The sequence below is a fragment of the Parasteatoda tepidariorum genome, chromosome 2 (genome assembly GCF_043381705.1).
Source record: "Parasteatoda tepidariorum isolate YZ-2023 chromosome 2, CAS_Ptep_4.0, whole genome shotgun sequence".
NCBI lineage: Eukaryota > Metazoa > Arthropoda > Arachnida > Araneae > Theridiidae > Parasteatoda > Parasteatoda tepidariorum.
Genome location: NC_092205.1, coordinates 45,111,150 through 45,137,181, shown reverse-complemented (window position 1 = coordinate 45,137,181; position 26,032 = coordinate 45,111,150). Strand labels below are relative to the sequence as shown.

Below are 26,032 nucleotides of genomic sequence, written 5' to 3'. Positions count from 1 at the left end.
TCTTTTTCAGCAATGGGAGTAGATTTACCTGATTATATTTTACACTACAGAGGAAAATCACCAGATCTTGGATCATTTCGGGAACGAATGCAGATCAGTGGAAGGAGGTAATATTTGTACTTGTTATTTTTATATTTCGTTGCGGTGGGTGTCTCAAATAAATTATCTTTGCAATTCCAACGTGCAATACACTCTTAGAATTTTCACTCTAAAATTACGGTAAAATTACCGACAGCAGTCTGTTGATCTGATTAACTATAAAGTTCACGTTAGGAAACTTTTTTTGACTTTACCGGTTTGAAACCGCTTGCAAGTGTTGCGGTTAAAAAACCGTGAATACAAAATTGCAAGGTTTCGTAATAACTGTTTTTCCTTCTGTCCACCCGATTAATCATGAAGCTTATGAGCAGAAACATTTTTTTTTACTTCAGCGGTTTTGAAACCGTTTACAACTATTACGGTTAAGAAACCGCGAATATAAAACTGTACGATTTTGTAGCTATTTAGAACTAGCATAGTTTCCGTACCATAAAAATAAATTTTAAGTGGATATTGGAGTTGTGTTGCGTCATTAATCGGCGACTGATAGTTTCATATTCAAATTGTCTAAGGTCACCATTTGAAAAACGCAGGAAAAGGGCATTGCAGGAATGGAAGAAATATTGTGGTACCAACGCTGGGATTGGAGCCCCTGTTGAGCCGGTCATTTGACTCTCTGATTAGGCTTCTTAGCTACAGTATGTATCCAGCTGCATGAAAAAACTGGCTTCATCAGGTTAGAATTCTAGTTGTTAAGCAGTATTAGGTAAAACTAATCCACAAATGTTTTTATCACACTTAGTAGTTTGAATATCATTTTTTAAAGAGAAATTTCTATCAGCGTAACACCAAACTTCACTTGTGACAAATAAAAAAAACTGTTGCTTACAGATATCTTGCAAGGCATAGTTTGTGTGAGGTATCTAATGCTAAAGCATAGAGGTTCTTCAATGATTTCGAGCCTTAAACTTGTATTTTTTTTCTGTCACAGTATGCTAAAAACGAAAATCACAGTAGAACGGTCAAAAAGAGTAGAAACGCAATAGTGTAGAAGCTCTTCGATATTTGCACAATAATAATTCAAAAAAATAAAGCAAAAAAAACATAAGCTGCTAAGAAATTTATTGGGCAAATTAAAGATGAAACTTTTTATTAACTTTTGATCTAATAATCAGATTTTCACATATTTTCACATATTTTTCTACCACTAATACCTACTAATTTAAATATTATCTTAAAATTTAAGTTAAAGAAATTTTTTTACCTTTACGAACATTTTTTACCCTAGAACTCGTATGGTTAAAAAAACCAAGAATAAAAAAAATTCGTGTTTGTAAACTATTTACAACCAGCATGGTTTCAAAACAGTAAAAAAGAAATTATACAATGCATTGGAGCTTGGTATTTCGTTGGATAATGGGCATTGGAGTTAGGTCGGGGTTGAGTTGTGTTCTATCAAATGAACCGTGGAATGGGTTTAATTTGTATTTCTGTTCGTTTCATCTATCACAAAATATGAGAAATACTAAACTTGTTTTATTAAGCTGCTTTATGGTGTAGAAATATTGTGGTGTCAAACAAAGAGGCTGCAACCCCAGTTCTGTAGGTCACGTGATTAATAGATTACCCCTCTTGGCTATAATATTTAGCCAGCTTCAAGGAGCTAAATGACTTCATTAGGTGGGTCTATGGTTATTTGACTATTTTGTTTGAATGTGGAAGAATTAAAAATAAATAAATTGTTATTTAACCTTTTTTTGTGAGAAATTTCTAACAGTGTGCGTGGGTGTAAATTAGTGTGTAATAGTGGTTCTTATGTCTACAAATGTGCATCTCAGGGAAGTATTGTGAGATGATGTTTAACTTTATCTTAAAGAACTTTATGCTGTCCATAATTTTATCATCATTATTTAATATTTTATTGCTCTGATAATATATTAATTGCATGATAATTTATAAGCTCTTATATATACTTTGATATTTTAGTTTTTATCCTCTTTTCTTATATTCTATAAATAAAACTTTAATTTATTAATTAGTGAATAATAATCTTTTAAATATTTAAGTTTAATCTCCACGTTAATGTGAGAAGATTGTATTTATGAATAAATTATTTTCGCGCAAATTACAAGGGAATTAAAATTTTCATACACTGCACTAGTAAAATAAAATAATAAATATTCATAATCAATTTTATAAAGATATTTCCTCGAGAAAAGCTTCTAATTAGTTGCATTGGTTAATTAAGTTTCTAGAAATTCAATCACAGTTAATTTTTTGAAGAATATTAGCTTATTAACTTGAATGTTTAGGATCGAAATAATATTAAGATAAATCTAGATTGAGTAATTAACCACTTAAGTAATTTTTCAAAATTTTATCAAAAGAGAAAAATAATTACAGTCTTCAAATGTTTTTATTAAAGGAAGAGCATAATTAATAGAGAGTCGCCTTAGCTAAAAAGGTACTATTTTAAGGTATAATTAAAATCCACAGAATAGTATCTAATGTATAATCCAATTCATAATTTTACATGAGCGTGCAGGATGAAATAAATCTTGTCCCATGGCACTTAAGTTTGTAAAAACCAAGAATAATAGATTGTTTGTCTTTCTAATTTAACGCCCTCCTTAAGTAAAGAGAACATTATTAAAACTAATTATCACGAGCGAGTTAATTTTATTAGTTTATTTAATAATTAAATTGCCAATAAAAATAAGCGAAATTATTCTCCTAAACATACTTAAATCGTGTCAATTATTTCAAAGAATGGTATTAATTCCCAAGTTATGAACTTTTATTTAAGTTGTTAGATTAAGCATAGATGTGAGTTTCTGGCTTAACGTGAATTTAAAATTAGTGAAACTGAAAAATAAAATAGCGGTTTATAAAAATTGAACCAATAGCATAAAAAGGTTAAACGAGCGGCTAAAAAAGATTAAACCAACGGCATAAAAAGATTGAACTAGCGGCACAAAAATATTGAACCAGATTGCATCGTTACAATTCACCTATTATTTAAAAATAATACTAATTTAAAAATAATTTTAAAAACATTTCTACTTAATTTGAATTTTTTGGAAATTGTAGAGACATACACGGAGAAAAAAAACTTTTAAAATTACCGTACTGGTGACATTAATGACATTATTTCTGGTTTAAGAAAAAGCCAAAACTTTGGTAATAAAAACTAAAATATATGGTATTTAAACAATTCATTTGGTAATTTTTCCGTTCATATGGTAACGGCTTGCAGATATTATGGTTTTCAAAATCATAGCTCTTATTGGCACACATTTAGTAAAAAATACAAATTAAAAAAGTAACCGTATCATAATCTTACTTTTTCTTAGTGAAATAATCTTCATTTTTGCTGCAAACTTAATATAGTACCAAAGCGGTTCATATTAATGTAGCTCTAGTTCTTAAAACTTATTGTACGATGCTGTAGTTCAATAAGGACGATAATCTCTTGTTCAATTTAACACCTTATTAAGGTTGTGCTAAATTTGAACTATATTATGGTCTAATGTACCAAAATTAAAGTTTGTTGTTGAACCCATTTTTATAAGAGTGAACAATGGATTTTATTAAGAAATAACCAATGATAATTTATTTCACCAGTCAATGCAAGACAATTAAGATTATTCCACAAAGTATTAACTAACAAGTTAAGCTTAATTTAAAAATTTTTATTTAAATTTTAATATAAAAAAATTCTTATGATAAAAAAACATATAAGGGTGATTCTCACGAAATATGACAATTCACTGCTCCTTGCTCTAAGATCTAATACTATAATTCCAAAAGAACTTATTAAAAAAAATTACTAAATTGCATTGCTGTTAGCATTTTAAAATGACTTTGCACTATCATTGACTGTTTTGTATAATTAAAAAATTTAATTGTCATTTGTCAAATTGTCATTTTCCTGGCATGTCCCAAACAATGTTTCCATTAATAACAAGCTTCAAAACTTCCCATAAATTTTTCAATATCTAATTTTTTTTATCTCAACCGGTGTAAGCATTTCTAGAATATACGCAGAGGGTATTATATACAAAAACTTCACTTAAAATAATTTTTTCTGTCAATAATTTCTTTGTCCCAAGAAAATCTGTCATTTTCCTGGCTACTTTTATTTAGTGGTCTATAGCCAAAATAGATAGAGCAAGCAATCAATATCTTATGTTAATAGATTGATTAGATACCCTCCTATATGAACATGTCTTGTTGCATGAATAAAGAACCAATTTTCTGGTTCAAAATCTATTTCAAAAAATTTTTCAAGATTAGTAGGTTTTTGTGTTGTTATTTTCCTGGCTTCTTGAAATTATTAATAACATAAACTACATAGATTTATCTGAGTTATTTTAAGAAATCCTGATGTTTTCTGCGGAATGTAAACGTCTTAGGACAAAATATTAAATTAAAGTAAAGTTATATGCTATAAAATGACGAATTTGTCATTATCCTGGTTGTCATTTTCCTGGCTTATGAATTCCAGGACATTGAATTGTTACCAAAATTTTTTTTAACTGCTAATACTGTAAGGAGGAAAAGCAAATATTAACCTAATAATAAGTTTATGTATGATTGTAATATGGTTGGATGTAATCAAAGTTATTTATTTATTTAATGATTGATTATTATACACAATTTTATTCTGTACATATCAGCAACAAAAAAAATTTGATTCTTTCTACAATGGATACTAAGAATTAATGTAAGCAATTGATGGTCCATCTAACATAGAGGCTTAAGTTGAGTTACTTACTATTAACCTAAAATTATTGTTTTTCAAACTTCTAAGCTAATATGTCATTTTTCTGGCATTCAAGATTTGGTGAATTTCTATTTTATTATTTTTTTTCTGGAGTAAATGTCAATAAACTACACTGCTGTCTGTTAGATATTAATAAATGTAACTAAAGAAGTATACAAAAAAAATTTTGGATTATTTTGAAGACTTTAAATTTGATGAAATTTTTTGGTCCGAATTGTCATGTTTAAAAAGAATCACTCATAAGAGCTTCTCATAAGCTGTACAATTACCCCTCACTGATCAACAAAGCTTTAAAAATAATTCTGAGGAGGGCTTTTAAAAATACAAAATGTTGGTAATTAATAAAAAGTATCTATTGTAATTTAGTGACATTTTTGTGGTTTTGGGAGCATTTATTTGATGCTAGTGGACATTTCTACAATCCAGAGAAGTAGAATTAAATAGAAATGCTTTCGTACTTTTATTTTTTTTCTAGAAATGCGCAAATGTGACATTCCAGTTGCAATTTCAGAATTGCTTGTGTTGTGTGGATGACTGGTTGTTTATTTCAAATTGTTTTGTAAAAGTATGCATGAAATCTGCCAATGAAATACATGGATAGATTTTTTCATTCTAAAATTATAGTTAAATAATAGGCAGCAGTCTGCCCATCCAAAGAACCTGTACGGTAAAGAACATATTTTACCTTTACGGTTTTAAATCCGTTTACAACTAGTATGGTCAAAAAACCATGAATACAAAACTACACGTTTTTTAACCACTTACCATTAGCATTGTTTCAAAACCATTAAAAAGAAATTTTATTGGACATAGTTTAGCAGCTTTATGGTTTTGCCATCTATGTGTGAATGAGAGAATGGTATTCTAATAGTCAAGAGTAACCACAGGGTAGGGGTTATATTGTAGTGAGAGTGGGATTTGAACCCCCATTATGTCGTCCATGAGTTAGACAGGGGTTTCCAACTTACATGAGGCCAGGGGCCACAATTAAAAACATAAAGAAAATGGCGAGCAGCAACTTCATCAAAATTTTATGTAGGACTTTATGTTTGAAGGAGCATTAAATATTACTGTCCGATTTTTAACAAGTTGTACAAAACAAAAGTATTGAATTACAAATCAAAATAAGAAGTAGATTTTTAAAAAATATTTAATTGCATATTAAAAAATTCGGGCTATAATAACTTTAATGTGCACTCATGTATTAAGCAATTAATGTGCAACAGATATCTAATTGTAAAGATATCTATGCAAAATTTAATACCAACTTTAAAAGGTTGGTATTAAAACTTGCATAGTAGCACACAAAATGTTCAGTGGCAAAATTGAGGTTTGTCTGCTGCTACCACCAGATAATAGATATTTGCATTTTAAATTTAAAATTTACAAATGTGTGTGTAAATATTTTCGTCCAAAATGAGTGGTTTCAAAAAGTTAAATCGGAGAATTTCTTCGAGAAAATTTCTGATACACGCATGCTAAATATTCACAAAATACAAAAAAATTAAATTCAAAAGAGCAACATACACGACTATTTTCGTATTTGAATAAATATTTTCTTGGATGCAAAACCTGGGAAATAATTTTTTTGCACCGTTGGTGCGATACATCTCACAGAAACGAAGAAAGTAGGATTTTATTAACGAGAAAAGTATTTTAAACCCATATAGATTTTTTACGAAAATTGTCCACAAGAGAATGACAGCTAATATATTTTAGTTCGCGGGCCACAAAAAGGCTTCGTGGACTGGTTGCGGCCCCGGGCCTCCTGTTGGAAACCACTGAGTTAGACAGATTAGCCCTCACGGCTATTATAAGTACCCATCTGAGAGAAACTTAGTGACTTTATTTGGTGGGCCTAGTTGGTGTGATGAAATTCTGGTTGCTTGCCCATATTATGGGGAAGCTGTTAATAAACGGTTTTCTTCACAGTTAACAGTTTGAATACCATATTAGTTATGGTTATTTGACTGTTTTGTTTGAATATGGTACAATAACAATGAAATAAATTTCTATTTAGCCAATTTTTCTGAGAAATTTTAAATAGTGTAATTTACAAAAATATACGCAGCAGTTTTTATACTTTAATACATAAAAAACCTTAAAGAGTGAAAAATATATTTCAAACATTCTCAAATAATATTACTATGAATTCTAATATAACACTGTACTTTTCCTGGATCGTTTTATTTTTTAAACTTAAGATAATTAATTTGATACACATGAATAAATAAACATATCAAAAATTATCTCTTATTTCATAACTTTCACGTAGCATGCACACTGAAAAAAGGTATGACCAAAACTACCAGAATATTGTAAAGATTATCGAAATTTCTAGCCTCTATGGGAATACCAAAAAGAAAAGTAACTTATACCTAAGCGCTGTGGTAATGATTTTGGGAAAATTAACAAATTAACAGCAAAATTAAGTTTTATAAATAGTGATAAAATTTGGTAAATGTGCTAAAATTTGATAATTTTGTCTTGCTACCTTAAAGAAGGTTATAACCATTTATTCGCTTAAACTAATTTTTCTACCATATAAACGGAAACATTATCAAATGGAAGGTTTAAATACCGTATATTCTGATTTTTATTACCAAAATTATTGTTTCTTTTTACCAGAAATGTCCTTACCATACAGTAAGTTTATTCAACCAGATTTTTTTCTCTGCATACACTTTTAACAGTTATTTTTCTGTGGTTTTCAAACAATTACCTAATAGCTTGATACTTGAAACATTTCTAGAAAAACTCAATTGTAACTGTGTTTAAGGATAAATCGAAATGTCAAGTAAAGCCGACAGCACTGAAGTAACATTATTTTTTCTGTTAGAAATATTTTCGAATTTCGCATTGTTTCTAGTTTTAAAACTGTTATCTTTTGTCAATCAAAAGGATACTAAGATGCTTTAGGGTTTATGTTGGGTTGAAATTCTAAAAAATGAAAAGACCTACTCAAAATAAAAACTGCAACTCAAACATAAAATTCTCAATACTTTTCCTGAAAATTATCTGTTCCCATTCCTGAAAATCTTTTATTATTAAATAAAATCCGTACAGTAGTTATAAAATGAAGAGGCATAACTGAATTTAAATAGATTTTTTTTGTTAAATACGAGAAATTCGATATTTCTCCGAGGTCATTTTAAAATTACTGAGACATTTATGTGTTGTAAAACTCAAGTAAATTTCCGAAAACCATAGATTAAGGAAAATATTTTTCATTCCTTATTTCTCTACTTTGCCAAATTATTTTGTTTATAACTCAGTAATGAACCTTTAGTCTATTGGTTTAAGTTAATGTAAATATAGTTAAGCAGATTTTAACTAAGTTTGCAGCATTTGGTTGGAACATCGTTTTTCAATGCGAGTTTGACTAATTTGATTTAGTTTAACAAAGTTTAACAATATTGATGAAAAAATATATGAAGCAGAAAGTGTCTGATTTCGCGGCTTATAATCAGAAAATCTGTTATAATTTGTATAGAAATTAATTCATTAATTTAAAAGCCATCCCCAAACCATCCTGATTAATTTTTTTTACTTAATCAGGACTAATCTTGCCATTAGGACAAAAGTTTTCAGATATTCAGTTTTTTTTAATCTTTATTTTATTTTTAGCACTGTATACAATTCACACTGTGATGAATCATTGTGCAGGTTGATTCATTTAAGACGCATTAACAAACTTACATGTAAATATCATCATTGATAATCTAATTTTTTAAAAAAAATTTAGCATAATTTTTATAAAAGTTTCTTAGTTAATGAATATAAAAAAACGAATTCAAGAAATGAATTAAAAACAAATAAATATCATTTTATTGAGTAAATGAATATATAAAGGCAGATGTTTTTAAGTAGTCTTATTCCCTTTTTAGAACTATCTGAAAATAGCATTTTTAGAATGAGATATACCATTAAATGCAAGAGAAACTATAGAACCTCACGGAATCTGCATTTGTTTGGATTCGCTTCTCAAATTTTTGCTTGTGTATGGCGGCATAACAATATTGAATAGGTCAGAAATGAATTCTCAGTATACAGAATGAGGGAATGAATTCAATGCGAGAATCCTGACTAGTTATAAAAATACAAATAATACCATAGAATAATATTATTGAACATATTATTTGCTGCAAAAGTACCGGAAATTAAGGCATACAAATAATAAAAATATCCGAGTCTTTGAAGCACAATAAACTAGCACTTGTTAAGAGCATGTTTACAAAAATAGTTCATTCTGTATTAGACATCTCTAAAAGCACATAAATTTTTTGAAATTTGTTCAATTTTTATCATTTTATTTAGCATATTTTTAAGAACAAATGGCCATTTTTGCTTTAATTTCATTCACTAATTTTTAGGCAGAAAACATTCCTCCTTCAGTATTTATTTCTGTAAAAATGTTACAGTTGTTTATTTGAAATGCTAAAAAAAATATATGGAAAAATTTATGAAAAAAGTAAAGAAAAGAATTATAATTTGTTTATATTTTACTTATTTAATATAAATTTTTTTATAATATTAATATTTTATTAATAATATATTTTTTCATAAATTTGTCAGTCTGATTTGCTTTACGTAATAAATTAAGCAAAACACGTTTTTAGTAGCTCATCCCATCAAGATAAAGATTAACTGCATCCATTTGGCATAATGATGTTGCTCGAGATCAAGTCAAAATTTTTCAACAATCAAGTAATTTTCTCCAATACATGCACCGAGAAAGAAAGCATTGCCAAAGCTATCAAAATATGGCGAAATTTATTGCGTTTCTGGCTCAATAGGAATACCAAAACGCTCGGTAATTTTTAAAGAAGCACTTCTTTAATGATTTTCGTAAAATTAACAATAAAATATAGTTTTAAAATAAGTGATAATTTTAATTAATATGGTAAAATGTAGTAATTTTATCATAATATCTTAGAGCATTGCTTTAAAATATTGGGTGTACAAATAAATTCCAGCCGTTCATCACGAGATGGCAATACAAGAAGGTTATGTAGAAATTGACTGATATTGTAAGTTTGTAACCGTGTTATTGTAAGTTTGTTTATCTAGTAACAACATAAATTTAAAATATCAGTGATTTCGTATTAGCATTACATAATTGTTTTCGTGCAAAAATGTCAAGTTTTGTGCCAAATAAGCATAATTTGCTGGAACTTTAGATTTACTTCCTAAATTTGAAGAAATCTGCAGCTGAGGCACAACGATTGTTAGGAGAAGTCTATGGTGAGGTTGCTTTAAGTGAGAGAAGTTGGCGTGTATGGTTTCAGAAGTTTAAAAGCGGTGAGCAAGGAACGCAGTGGAAGNTGGAAGACAAAGAACGCAGTGGAAGGCCGAAATTGTACGAAGACAAGGAATTCGCAGAATTATTGGAAGAAAATTCATCCCAAGCGCAAAACGAACTTACTCTTTCATTACAAGTGACTCAGCAAGCAATTTCATACATACTCTTACACACTTTTCAGTTTTTGTATTTTAAACTAAATGTGTGGTAATAAAAAGTATAAATAAAGCCAGAATATTAAATAAACCGTTACCATATGAACGAAAAAATTACCAAACGAAGTGTTTAAATACTGTACACTTTGATTTTATATATATGTTACGGTGAAACACCGAAATCTGAAGAATGTCGACATTCACCGGTGATTGTCAACATTCACTTAGTCGCTTGGTGTATGTCCGAAATATTTGCTAAATACCCTTATTTCTGACTCTCACCGGTGAATGTCAACAATCACATAGTCGCTTTGGTGAATGTCCGAAATATTTGTTATATCCAATTTTATATTAATTTATTCGTTAATATTATTATATTTATTTGATATATTTATATTTATTCTATATTTTAATACTTACTGACGATAGATTAGAAGAAACATCAGTGTTTGGAGTATCGGGCAAATATATACCGGGCAATGGCACTTGACCTTAAAAAAACATCAGTGTAGGGTATACCGGGCAAATGTATACCGGGCAGTGGCACTTAACCTTAAAAAAACATCAGTGTATGGTATACCGGGCTGTGGCACTTAACCTTAAAAAAACATCAGTGTACGGCTAAAATATAGAATAAATGTAATTATATCCACGAATAAATTCATATCAAATCGAATGTAATAAATATTTCGGACATTCACCAAAGCATATCTGTGATTGTCGACATGCACCGGTGAGGGTCCGAATGTAAGAGAATGTAATGAAATATTCGATCTTTCACCGACGTATTTGGTGTTTGTCGACATTCACCGGTGAAAGTCAACAACCACCGATTTCGGTCTTTCGCTTTGACATATATACCAGAAATGCCTTTACAGTACGGTAATTTTACCAGAGTTTCTCCGTGTATGTGTCTCTGTTAGGCATTCTAATATGTAAGTCATGCTTTTAGATGTTTTATAAAGTGCCTTTACTAATGAATAAAATTTTTTTTCCAGGTAAATAAGAGAAGAACATTAAAAAAATGAATTATAATCAGAGATATTTTTATTTGCACTTTGTGTTTGTGAGCTCTTCATCATCATTGAAAAAGAACTGAAAAATAAAAGATGAAAGGGAATATTCCTAGTCATCGTCAAACAGCGATCATTTTGTTTTTTCCAAGTGCATTCTTTTAAATTATAAATGCTGGTTATGGCACACCATCATTTTCAATTATTAATAACAATGGAATATGTATTTTGAAAGTTTAGCATGTAACTTATATATTATAGATGTTATGTAGTTCTTATGGTTAATAAATATTAATTTAAAAAATATTGCGTATTTTTTTACATTTTAGTATTTTATTTTGTATTTGTATTAGATAAGTACAAATATGGGTGTTTTAAGTTTGATATTTTTTAACTTTTCTTTCGTGTTCACTCAATATCATTACTTTGATTCTCTTATAACTCCAGAACTGTTGGCTTTAAGGTTCTGAAATTTAAATATCGACTACGAAGAGTAATTTTTGCTCTCCACCTGAAAAACCGTTGAAAAATCTTAATCATACCTCTTGGAAATGTTTGAAAAATGATTTTTTCTGCATGAGTTAAACATCTGCCATTGTTACAAATAGAATTGTTAATAAATCTGTTTAAGATTTTATCACACGTTCTTCTATGTTTTTACAAGCTCAGTTATTAATGTGAATGTGTGGATCTATGCAATTTAGAATTTCTTTAGTTATCTGAAACCAATGTTCATTTTGTTTATAGTTATGTTTTTAAAACGTGTCTTTGAGGGAAAAAAGTAAGGGGCAGTTTTTTCAAAGATCAAATGAATCCTAAAAATAAATAACAGCAATTGAAAAACAACAATTCTTCTATGGGTTTGCATGAAAAAATAAGAAGTAAAAGGCAGCATGTAACATATGAAAATTGAGTTTATATAATCTTGCTAGTAAGCTAGTTTTCCTGGTATTAATTTCATTTTATATAAAGTTTATCTTAAAATATGTTGCAAAAATTTGTTTTAATTTTTCTTAAGAAAGCAGGTGAAAAGTAGGTGGTTTTCAAATAACAATAATACATCCAAATAAACCATTGTTTTTTCACCTGTTTTCGTTAAATTTTACTTTCGTAAGCATTTATATTTGCCTTTGCCACGATTATCAGTGGGTACATGTATGATGATACGTATTCCATGAGACTCTCTAAAACGCATTTTCGGCCTAAAAGATAAAAATAATTTTCTATTCACTCTGAATAAATGGTGTTCTAAGTAAAATCTGATGCGAAAAAAGAAAAGCCAAAAAGAAAAAAATTAAGTGCAACAACAGCTAATAATAAACGATTCGGAAAATATTAAAGAAAATGCTAATACATAAAAAATAACTTTTTGATTTTGTTAATAAGAATTTTTTTTCATATAAATTAATGAGTTCTTTAGTATACGAACTCGAAAGCGAGATGTTTATGTGGTTGTCGCCAGATATCACCACATGATATTCTATGGTGGAGGCATCTAGTGATAAAATAATCATTTAGTTGGATGGAAGCGAAACAATCTGCAATTGTGCATGTGTTAAGTCATGTGTTGTGCTTAGGCCTTTTGGATGGCTGGAATCTAACATGTTTGCGCGTTCAAAACACCGTGTATTGTCACATTTTACACTTTTATGATGAATGGTAATGCTATAGATTGTGACAGACGCATAGGTATTCAATAGGTTACACATTTACTCCCCATTTATCTGAAAAACCTCAAAATGTGAAATTTTTAGTCTATCAGAATAAATATGGGTGGGAACTATGGATTCGCATTGAATATTATTTAGTAAAAATGGTTTTACCCGGTGACAACGAGAGAGAAAAAATATCATTTAGAAACGAAAATTCAAGTAACTCGCGAAATGAAAGTAGTATGTTGCTCCGTAACTGTTGAAGATCGAGTTACAAAGTGATCATCTAGTTCAATTTTAATCACTTATTCTACCGGTTGGATATAAATGACAAAATAATTGGATAAGTTTTTGATACTTAAATGGGTATAAAACTGGATACCTGCAAGTGACGTCATCCTGGTTAAATAGTGGCATTTCCCACTAAGGTTCGACACACATGGCTTGACGTCGCTTACAGGTATCTAATTAAGTCTGATTTAAGTCACATGGTTAATCACTATCGCTTCACTTCTTATTGAGTTGTAAGTACCAAAATTTTATCATTTTCTTTCATTCGAATAACAATCAATTAAAATGTAGACGATTAAAATATGCTCTTATTGCATGCAATATTTATTTCAAAATCTATCTATTCGACATTTGAGTTAAAAAAAAAAAAAAAAAATCAATACAAAATATTGTCCTTTCCATTTTAGAATGTGAAACTTCAAAATCAACGAGAAGAAATTATATAAATGAGTTTGATCAATGAAGTAGTAAGTGCTAATGAGTAAAATAAGTAGCAAGCGTGATATTATTTGTAAGTGAGATTAGATTTCTGGATTTAATTTTTTTTCCTTATGACTACGGCTTTTTTTTAAATTACTATACTGGGAAGCTCCATCTCCTCGTTTCTTTGCTTGCTCAAATTTTTCAAGTAAAAAATATTAAATTATTAAAAGATAATTTGTGTGTAAAGTAAAATTAAGAATTTTGATTGAATTGTTATGCTTAAAATTGAATTGTAGTGATTAAAAAATATTACAATTGGTAAAGTATTACTAAATCGCAAAAATTTTGAAATAAAGCAAAAATAATTACAAAATGCTTACTGAAAAATCTTAGTAATGGTACACGGGGAAAACCTTCTGCCAAAATTACCGTACTGTATAGTAATGACATTTCTGATTAAAAAATATAATTTTGTTAATAAAAACCAAAAGATACGGTAATTTTTCCGTTTATATGATAACGTTTACCAAAAATTCTGATATTCGAAATTATAGTTCTTATTACCACACATTTAGTAAGAAATAAAAAAGTGTTATATTTAACCAAAATTATATTTAAACAAATAAAGGATTAAATAAATAAAGGAAATAAAGGATTTTCTAAGATTCTCTAAGCTATCATGATAGAATTACCAAATTTTACCGCATTTATTAAATTTTATAACACATAATGACACTAAATTTTGTTATACCATATTTCATGGAAAATTTAATCAAAATTATTACTAGAGCCCTTCAGTAAGAATTACCGAACTTATTGGTGTTTCCATATAGCTAGAAGCACGGTAAATTTTACCATATTCTGCAAGCTTCGACCATATTTTTTCTCAGAGTAATATGTACACAAATGGAAAATTTCTAAAATTTATTTAATTTTAAATTTCTTATAACTAGTTTAAGAGTTTTATAATACATTTTCCGTAATTGGTTAAAATTTCAGTATTTTCCGTAGTAAACTATTATAGTACACGTTTCTTTCAAATTTTGTCTTAAGAATAGTTTTTTTTGTGTCAAAATCAAAAATATGTAGTATTTTATGTACGGTTATAAATATTTTATCAATTTTTATCAGTATTAAAAAATTAATAACATTAAATTATTTTTAAGTTACAAGAGACAAAGAGGCTCGATGAGAATTGAAATAGCATTTCTATACACAATAAAAATGCAAAAATACAATGAAGTATTTAAATTGCACAGTAACAGTTAAATTATATTTTAGATTCAATTTTAAATTGTTAAAAAAACGGGAAGAAAATAATAATTATAAGCACTATATAACATTTTCTTTCAAAATTCATCACAATTGTTTAAGTCACATGTCACAAGTTCATTCGGAAATAAATTCATAATCCTCAAATAAATTATTCTACAAAATTCCACACAATAATATCTTTTGTCCTCAATATTTAGATTACAGTTTATACAAAAGTGTTATTTAGCTCAGAACATCGTCGAAACTTTTCTGCTTTATCGAAGAACCATAGTTGTATTTGACACTTAAGCTGGTTTTGGTACACACTAAATGCAAATTCGAGCATTGTGTGTTTCCCCACGAGCATTCTAGTTTTATTAAAAGGAAAGAGAAGACCTTGTTGCTTTCATAAAATTAAATATTTCGAAAGCTTTATGTAATTTGATCGTAGAGGAATTAATACGTGAAATTATTATTCCTTTAGAGCAACTCTGGAGCTGTTTATTTTAAATCAAATTTTGGTAAATACTTAGCTAAACCATCAGCTAAGAAACGTTTACATTAGCTCTGCGACTTTTCTTATTTGTAGTTTAAAAAGTATTATGCTATGTCGCTTAATACTTTTTACAAAAACATAGAAGTATTTGTAGCTGTTTTCATTTTATAAAACCGAAGTTATTATACATTGTAAAAAAAAAAATCTTGATTAATTTATTACCGTAAAAAATATTGGCAACTCTGGTGCCATATCAGTAAAATTCATTTTACCGTAAGATCCATTTTTATTACAAAATGTTAAACCGCAATTTTTACAGTGTATGTAATTACAATGATTCTTACAGTGTATGTAATTACAATTCAATGAACACCTGCCTATCCCGACTGGCCAGTGGACACCTGAAAAGTCTCACATTTTCTGCAAATCAAAAGATCTTTCCTCTTTGCCCTAAATGCCAACAAAACCAGGCATCACCTGAGCACATCTTGATCTGTTTAGGGCTGGACTGGAACGATATTCATTCCTCTCCCATTCTGGTTTCGGATTTTCTCAATGTAAACGGATTCATTGATCTGGTCTGACCCCGTCAGACCAGATGGGAATTAGCAACAACAGCAACAATGATTCTGATTTTATGGTGAATATTGGTGTTAAAATTACGGTATATCAGATTTTTTGTTCTGTAAAAGCTTACGGCAAAAATGGATTTCATGATAAAAAGCACCGGCACAAAAAATACTGGTATTATTTACTGTAACTTGATGCGGAAAGCAGTTTAAATTGGCAATTTACGCTTTTTAGCAAAATTTGTTTCTTGCCAGAGTAATTGGCAGAATCGCTAACAATATGATTTTTTTTTATTAATTCTGATTGAAAAATTAAATATAAATTGTTATGTCGAAATTAAAATTTAGAAAAAACTTAAACTTAATAAGTTTCTGCCATAAGTTTTAATATTAGTTCGCCAACCATCGCATTTTTTATGTCGTATAAGTTTTTTCGATTCGTTTTACTAAGGCAACCCTAAAGAAAATTTAAAAAAAAAAAAATTCACGCTATTAAACTTGGTGACCTAAAGCGCATTCGATTTCCTTTTCAAGTTCACATAAATTTCAAGATTAAAAAAAGAATCCCCGAAAACGTGCTGCTTATACACCGTTTTCGAAGTACTGAAATTGGACGACGATTCGAAAATTTTAAGCTAAAGAAAATAGAAAGATTTAAAAATTTACGATTTGATGCGTTCAGTTGAAAACTAGAGAACTAAAGTTTCTATACAGTAAAAACATTCGTCAACATATGTCTCTGAAAAGTAAACGAAACAAAAACCTATCAGATTAAAGTTTTCAAGCTAACTACTACTTTTAACAACAATGTGTTTCAATCGGTGGAAAAAAATAATAGATACCCCGCATATGTTTCTGTAAGAAGGACCTGATATGCAACAGACAAATAGAATATTAGTAGCACAATCTGGGGACGATATTAAAATTCAACTTTCAAATTTCATATTTTATTTTAAATTCGGTGTTGAACAGCCGGTTCAATTCTGTGTTTACGACTCTCAATGTTTAACTCCGTAGCCTTGTAATTTTGAGCTCAACCTAGAAGACAATGTAACTCCTTGATCAAGCATTGGGATGAACTAGCCATTGTGGAGGACATTTTGATGGAACTAACCAACACTTGCGTTACATAGTAAGGAAAATCTTAAAAACCTCCCACAAAAGCGCGATGGCTTGAAGATTCTAATCTTTCATGTGTCTACCACTGAGGATATTTTACGTCAGTATGGTGGTCGGTGGATACAGAATTCGCACCAACGATAGGTACAACTGGGAATCGAACTCAGGTAATCTCACTGGGAGGCGAACGTTCTATCCCCATAGCCCCCATTGGGATTAACTAGCCATTGTGGAGGACATTTTGATGGAACTAACCAACATTTGCGTTACATCGGAAGAAAAATCTTGAAAACCTCCCACAAAAGCGCGATGGCTTGAAGATTCTAACCTTTCATGTGTCTACCGCTGAGGATATTTTGCGTCAGTATGGTGGTCGGTGGATACAGAATTCGTACCAATGATAGGTACAACTGGGAATCGAACTCAGGTAATCTCACTGGGAGGCGAACGTTCTATCCCCATAGCCCCCATTGGGATTAACTAGCCATTGTGGAGGACATTTTGATGGAACTAACCAACATTTGCGTTACATGGGAAGAAAAATCTTGAAAACCTCCCACAAAAGCGCGATGGCTTGAAGATTCTAACCTTTCATGTGTCTACCGCTGAGGATATTTTGTGCCAGTATGCTGGTCGGTGGATACAGAATTCGTACCAACGATAGGTACAACTGGGAATCGAACTCGGGTAATCTCACTGGGAGGCGAACGTTCTATCCCCATAGCCATCGTGGCTATCAAATTGAAATTTGGTGAGAACATCTAGTTTCTTAAGCAGAACACTGCGTACTGTATTTTTCTATTTCCCTCCCTTTTTAAATTTTTTTTTTTTGAAGAGTCATATCTCACCCAAATCCTATGGTTACTTCTCTTTCATCATCGTTCATTTTGTTTTTCTCCTAAAAATCTATCTTTTTCCAAATAAGTGAATAAAGATTATTTCCCTTAGAAAATTTGTAATTTTTATAAATTTATGTAAGAGCATTTTGTTAATACGTTAATTTTAACGAAATAAAAAATTACCTAGATTTAAAAAATAATAAATTGTATTTGAAAAAAAGTATTTTAACTTAGGAATATGGAATGTATTACACAATAAGAAGAAAATAATAAGAATTAGATTTATTTGCTAAAATTATGCAACGATAACATAGGCTGATAGATAACAACGATAAAATCGTACAAATTGGAAACAGTTTTTTATTTTTGAGTCTTTTACATTTTTACAAATTTTGGTATAAACGATAAAATTTGTTTCTGACGACATCTAATCTCTCTTTTATTATTTTTTCTAATTGCATTCATTTTTTTATTACTTCTGATAACAAGTCAAGCTCGAATTTATAAAATGGAGATCTTACAGTAATTTTTTTTAACACTATGGAACAATGGATAAACATTTTTTTTCTAAAAGAGAGGGAGGTGTGAGAAATTTTGAGAAAAAAGCACTCAAAATGCAATAACTATTAAACAAATCAGAAAGCAGTTAATCATATTTAGATAATTTCATTATTTCTCAGTTAATAATTTTCGAACAATTAATCGAATGTTAATTTTTTTAATTCTATCGTACTTCTGTAGGTTAATTTCAAGTTTCGAATGCTAGTAGTCTTTGCACGCCAAAACAAAATGTAACGTAAGATTGAACTCCTAAAACAACTGCAGCTCTTAAAATTTAATTAATTAATTAATTTATTTTTTGTATATTGTATTACTTTGCATTTGTTACACTAGAAAAACTTGCAGTTTCGTGTACTGCTATCTCTTAACTTTTGGCTATACAGTGTAATTTTGCATGGTTTAAATTTTGCTTTAAAAATTGAATAATATACTATTATGAATTTGATGAATAGGTTAACCATTTTTTATTTATAAATTTGTTCAGTGTTTGAAGTTCAAAAAAGTAATATTCTAGAAATACTAAAATTGTTTTTTCCTTTCACCATTATGTGTATTTGAACAAAAATAAAGACGCAAAAAAATAAAATTACTGATAGTTAGCATAGTTGGCTTATAAATGGCCTAAATTAATAGCTTGAATAAATGGCTGGAATATTTGAAATTAGCATTGGAAAACTGATGAAACTGAGATTTAATTTTGATGCAAATGAGAATTTTTAAATGAAAATGAGATTTAATTTTGATGAGAAGGAGAATTTTTAAATGAAAAGGAGATTTATATTAAAATTGATTGAGAGAGATAAAAAATGGTTTCATAAGTCTTTAAATCAAAGGCTGCCATTTTTGACATAATTATTGTTTATAAGAATCACATTTTAAAAGAGTACCACTTACTTTGGAATTGAGTTTATATTAGTCTAAAAATGTGACTTAATTATTTGAGACAATTTAAAAATTAGTTTTTAAAATCATAACAAACCCTACATTTAGTAAAAACAAAATCTTTTTTAACCCGAGTCATTATTTCAAAGCTTTGGAGTTAAGATATAGCTGTGAAAATGTGACTTAATTTATGTGAAAATAAATATAAACCAGTCTGGACTATACAGGCAAAAATAATTTCTCTAATTTCCATGCATTAGACATGAATATTTTTGTCAGGTAATGTAATTTAGAAAGGAGTCATTCCCTTTAGAATTGAGCTGTAACTTTTACAGAAAACCACAGTAAAAGTACTATAAGAGAAAATATTTTTTCTCTTTTAACGTTGTTAAGAATATTTTAGAAATTAATTTAACAAATTTGAACTTTCTTGTACAAATTTGTAATTAAGTACTAGCATTTGAAGATCAATATTTCCTATACAAGTCATATTAAAAGGATACCCTTTACTTAGAAGCTAAGATGTATTTTTGCCAGAAAGTGACGTATGAAATGCCAAGTCTTAAATAAAAATGGGAATTAATTTTGTCTTTTCAAATGACTGTTTAAAAATTAATTTTACACTTAGAAGTCTCAGCACCTTTCGCGCTTGCTCATTAACCTTACCGATCACTCGGGCAATAATTTTCTGTTATCGATATCACATCACTGACTTATATGAATATTACAAATTATTTAACTATGAATAATGTTCAATTTTTTATTTACTTGTGTCGTAAAGTTTAAAACTTTGCACTAAAATTACAAACAGGTTTTTATTAATATTTAAGGAAATCTTCACTCTGATCGCTTCTTTCATCAACTGCCATGATTTATTCGTTATTCGAAATACTTGTTTCTCAAAAAAAATTTCTTGCATCAAAATTAAAAATTTTTTAATTTAAAAATTTGAGTTTAATGTATTTGGTTTTATAAATAAAACTACTGATTTTGCGATGAAATTTAAGCATAATTATTTTACACGGTTGCCATCAGTCTGGGAAATGACTGTCAGAATTGCTTTACAATTTCAATTAATTTTTTTATATTTTTATTCAGAGTGAATAAGTTTTTTTGCGCACTACTCTCAAATGTAAAATAAAACACAACGACCATGCTTTAATAGAACATTTAAAATTAAAGCTCATTTTCATACTCATTCTACACTGATTCAGTCACATTATGCATCAAATCGTATTTGTTATAACATTTGCAATAAAAGTTAAAACAAAAAAGGAAAAAAATACAACAAAATCAAATTAACAAAATCAAGTATAAAATGCATCTAGTTTTCAAAACGTAATTATATATGGAAGAAAAACTCACTAGACGCAGTTAGTAATAATATTTCTAGTTTAAATAAAAATAAACATAATTCTGATTAATAAAACTAAAATGTATGGTATTTAAACTATTCATTTCGAAAATTTTTCCGTTCGCAACAGTTTAATAAAAATTCTGGTTTTCAAAATTATAGTTCTAGATCTTTCTCAGGGCTAACCCCAATAAAAATGCATTAAAACGGGAAAATAATACCGCGCATACTTCAATTTATTTATTTTCGGTCTTGTGCTTTCGTTTCATTTATTGAAAGATATAGAAAAATAAAACTGCTTTTTCACTTTAATCTGAATTTAGTGACTTTAGTTACTCTTCCAACTGGTTTCCCCATTGGTACAGATTACCACAAATTTATTTATTTCAAATGGCAGAGGTGAATTGACATGTTAAAAGGTAAAAACACAGGAACAGGACAAGAAAGTAAAAAGTATTTTCCTCATAAGGATTACATCATTTGGATTACCTCAAATTAAAAAAATAATTACAACACTTAAAAAGTAAATTTAACCATTTAAATGGTTCTCATGCAATGCTCGAAGGTATCATGATAAAATTACTAAGTATTACAATCTTTCACCTTATTTACTGCTAATCATATGGTTAAAAGCGATTTGTATGGCAAAGAAACCATATTTTAATGTTAAATTTTCCAAAGCAATTCCACAAAATCCCTAGATTTCGGTATCCTAATAGAATCAGAAACACGGCAAATTTTACTATAATTTGGTAGTTTTGACCATATTTTTTTCTCAGTGTATTACGTTTAATTCGTTTTTCTAAATTTAATACGTAACTTATTATAATTTGTATTCCTTTTGAAAATTAAAAAAATTGCAGCAGGCCACATATTTGTTTACTTTTATCTAATGATCTATATGAATGTAGGAATTCTTCTGCTGCTAAGAAAAACAAAATTCTACAGGGCCGGTACTTTAAGACTTTCTTCACATTATGAAGCGCATTTACAGTTGTAAAAAGATTAAGAAATACTAAGCCATGTAAGAAAACAATATGACAGGGATTTGGGGCATTATCTTAACACATTATTACCCACAATCCCGTTTTAGGTAAAACCAAAGATAAATGTTTTAAGGAATACATTTGAACTCACAGAAATAATTATTATTACTTGTTATATAAATTTGTCATAGCTATTTCGTTTTCTTTTAAATTCTTTCAATAATTATTGTCATAAATCATGTTTATATTCTTGATTGTTTGGGCCTCACAGAACGCAATATTTATGAGTATCCAATGACGGTCATTGACTTCTTGAGAGTGTATGACATCATGGATCTAGCCTAGCTCGGATATCTATACATGGAGTTTGCCAAGAACAAATCAAGTGTGTGAAAGATATATTAATTTTATTAACTCAGAATTTGTTTTATTGTAATAACGAGAGTACTTTTTATAATTATGTGTTAAGTAGAAAAATTTCTGTAGATGTCATTTTAAATAATTTGTATACAACAGTACAAAAATTATTAAATTATCTAATTTGTATAGAGCACTACAAAATTGATTTAATAATATAACTTGCTTACAACAATAAATTTGAAATTATTAGAAGGGAGTTTGAAATTATTAGAAGGCTTTTATTAGAATCTTACACAACCATAGACTTTTATTAATTATTTATTTATTTATTTCGTCACAGAGTCTGAAAATTTCCCACATTTTCAAACTTACATTTAAAAACTTTCAGTTGAATAATAATTTACAATTCATAAATTTCAACTGGACATTTAACATATTGGACATATTCTAACAGTTTTCATTACAGTTATGATATTAAAAAAGCAATAAATCAAAACTTTACAGCAACATTACTGGATATAACTTTCTTCATAAAATAAAAAATAGTTTGGTGTGCGTTCTGCTGCTTTGAAAATAATAAATGTTTGTCGTGCTGCCATCTATGGCAAAGCTGGACAAAAACTTATGTTTCCTAAATTAATAAAATTTTCTTTTAATTTATGAGGTTCACTCTCATATTTTCGTTTTTTTATCAGTTCTCTTTTTACTTACTTTTTTCCGACTTCGCAAGACAATATTTTCTTCAGAAACGTATTTATATTTAAGGAAAAATGTATTGATTTTATAGAGAGACCTATGTTAACTCATTGATTCTTTAAAAAGTTACAATAATTATGAACCTTTATTTTTAATAATTTGTACCGTATGCAAGCATTTTTGAGCTCTTAAGCTATAATAATAAATATAGAAATTATAAATATAAAAAATATAATAATAAAAGTAAGAAAAATGATAATAATAAAACAAAAGCTAAATGAGACAGGATGACGACAGGATTTATTTTACTATAGGATTTATTTTTTTAATAACTATTAACTGTGCTAATTTAATTAATTTTGTAACAATTAATTTAATTAAGTAGAACACAATGAATAAAGTAGACACTGAATAAACAACGGAAAACAATGTATGAACAGTGAAATGATTTTAATTTTGAAAAACTTGAAATGCAGAGTAATAAAAATCGCAGATTGTTAACAAAACAACAATTTTACAACAATCATTGGATGTCAAAAAAATTTATCTCTTATTGTTTTATATTGAATCTAATAATTTCATATTATAACGTCAATAACTTTTGTTTCACCTTATAAAGTCTAAAAATATTAAAAAAATAATTGGCTAGCAAAAGCATGAATAAAATTAAAAATATTAAAAAATAACGAGCTAGCAAAAGCATAAATAAAATAAAATAAACACATGAAGAGATAAGCAAGAAAAATTAAAGCAGACGATAAAAATTAGAAGACTTTTTGTAGAACAACAGAAAGTTGTTGGTTTTTTTAGAGATTGGGTTTGTTTTGGAATTTGAGTTTTCATATAACCCGTTACGTGTTTTTTTAGTTTTTTTAATATTATTTTAACTAACCCGTTACGGGTACTTCATATTTGTTACTGTTTGTGAACAAAAGTTTTTTACAAGAAACAGAACTGTTATTTATATAGCTTGATACGTTACAACCTAGTGTGACCGTTTTTTTAAATTTTTTACCCATGAAAAGTTACGCAGCAAGACTTTTCAGCTAGTTTCTCTCTTTAATTGTCAATAGCCATTTTCTTTAAGCAAGTGTTTTACATTAGAAATAATTTTTAGGAATAGTTGGAAAGACAAATAAGAAAAATTTTAGTCATTTCAGTAAGAAAATGTCTTTAAATTTTTCATTATTATTTTTATTTAGTTATTTATTTATTTATTTTTGATTTGATATGATTAATACAATTATGGCTTCGTAGCAAACAGAAATTAGTAGTTTATAGGAATTCTTTTTTTTAACCTAAATTACTGGCTTAAAATGACTTGTATTATTTCTCCTTCAATGAAGTTATTCAGGAAATATTTAATATCTGAGTAGTTTTTTTTTCCTTTTTAAATTAATTTCAAAAAGAATATAATTTAAATATTTGTTTCAATATAACTAAAATTAGAATTGAAAAATGGGTTTAAGAATTTTGTTTATTCTCATTCTCAGGGTAAGCTTCAAGATATTTTGAAAACATATTCCAGGATATTCCTAAGAGATGGCGCCATGATGAATATGATTTCAATGTAAAATTTTGAAAAATAATTTATGGAATAATGGAAATCTTCCAATTATAGCTAGCAACGTTTTTTAATTTATTTTTATTTATGAAATGTGAAAATTAAGTATTTTTATATACTTTACTGATACTCACAAAAAATCTGTTAATCTGTATTAAGATGCAATATGAGCTGTATTAAGATGCAATATAAAATCTGTATTAAGATGCAATATGAGCATTTAATAAATTTCTTTTACCAAATAAATAAAGAGATTTAATCTCTGGTTATAGGGCGTCGGACACCTTTTAATCCCTTTAATAACAAACAGTCTGAGGATCAGATCAGTCATAAGTAAATATGTGCTGGACACAAATTATTGTTAACTTAGTTAATTTTTTAAAATTCCTTTAAATTTTTTTAATGAATTTGCAATTAGAGTTCTTTTAAAATGACGGTTTTTTTCTTTCTGAAAAGAGAAAAGTGGTAGTACAGCAGTTCCATTATTAGGATTTTTTAATTCTTAAACCTATTATTAGAAAATACGATAGTTCTGTTTGCCGTAATAAATGTTTATATTATGATATAAAGATAAAGAACAATGCTTTTTTTAAATTGAAAATAGTAGTTGAGAGCAAGAAATATCCACTTAGAATAAACAATTACGTGCTATCACTTTTTCCGTTTAGGTGTGCTTCATTAGTTTCCTATTATAGCAGAGCATTAATGTGATAATGTCTCATCTCTTAAAGATTTGAGCATTTTTCATTCGTCGTTTCCGTTTAGTTCCCAATGAACATGAAGTAAGATATTTTGCACTGTAAATAATGGCGAGAGAAGGAAGGTGTGACTCAAAATCATAGGGGAGAGAGCTATTTTTTGTTATCAGCTGAACGAACAGAGCAGAAGAGCCTTAGAATACTACCAATAAAGAATCCCAATTAGATAAAAATCTTGTTACTTCTAAGTGTAACAAATTGCATTTGGAAAATTAGACATGAATTAATTGTTTTCTGTTCCCTGTCCACTTTTAAGTACTTCTATATCATTTTCTGGCTTCAAATTTCTTGGGTCATTTTGTTTTGTAAGTGGAAGGATGGTCCCATCCCATTTTATATCTTCACCACAATGTCTACTTCTACCTTATGCCTCTTCTAAAATGGATTCAAGAAGATGTTAAAAGTAGGCATTTTTTTTTCTTGAGATCATCAGATGGGTTACTTGTGGAAGGTTTCACATCTTGCAGCAATTGCGCAGCGGGCAAACAAATTTTTCCAAAGAATTTGCGAGGTTGTGAAGTCAATCCTGGCAGCCGATTAAACAATTGGTGTAAGTATGCAGCAAGGAAACTTTGAGAGAGGGGTAACATCTCAGGTGCTGTCCTCGCCGCGTGACGTGTATCAAAATTGTATAGCACTCTTGGCATAACCATTGAAAAGATAAAACCATTAAAAACGGTATAAAGTGCTTGGCCATGATTGATTACATAGTTGATTATTCGATGAATTGGTGATATTCAAAATTAAAATAAGTTAACATTTTGTAAATAATTTAGTAAAAAAAATTAGATTATTGTGCCACGTTGAAGGATTTAATTTGTTAAACAGAAAGCTGATAGCAAGTTGAAAGAAACAGAAATCTGTCATTATCTCTATATCACTTCGTTATTAAGTGTTTGCAATGTGTAAATCAATACTACCGTGTTAATCAAT

General features: G+C 28.6%; 1 protein-coding gene across 1 annotated transcript in view; it reads left to right on the top strand.

The window, feature by feature from the left end:
• The window catches only part of LOC107440498 (uncharacterized), a 57,763-nt gene extending 46,164 nt beyond the window's left edge, over positions 1–11,599 (top strand). The window contains exons 3-4 of the mRNA XM_016053441.3: positions 11–107; positions 11,281–11,599. Of these exons, the coding sequence (XP_015908927.1) occupies positions 11–107; positions 11,281–11,284 (101 nt within the window). The 3' untranslated portion in view covers positions 11,285–11,599. The remainder of the gene's footprint in view (positions 1–10; positions 108–11,280) is intronic.
• Positions 11,600–26,032: the final 14,433 nt, after the last annotated feature.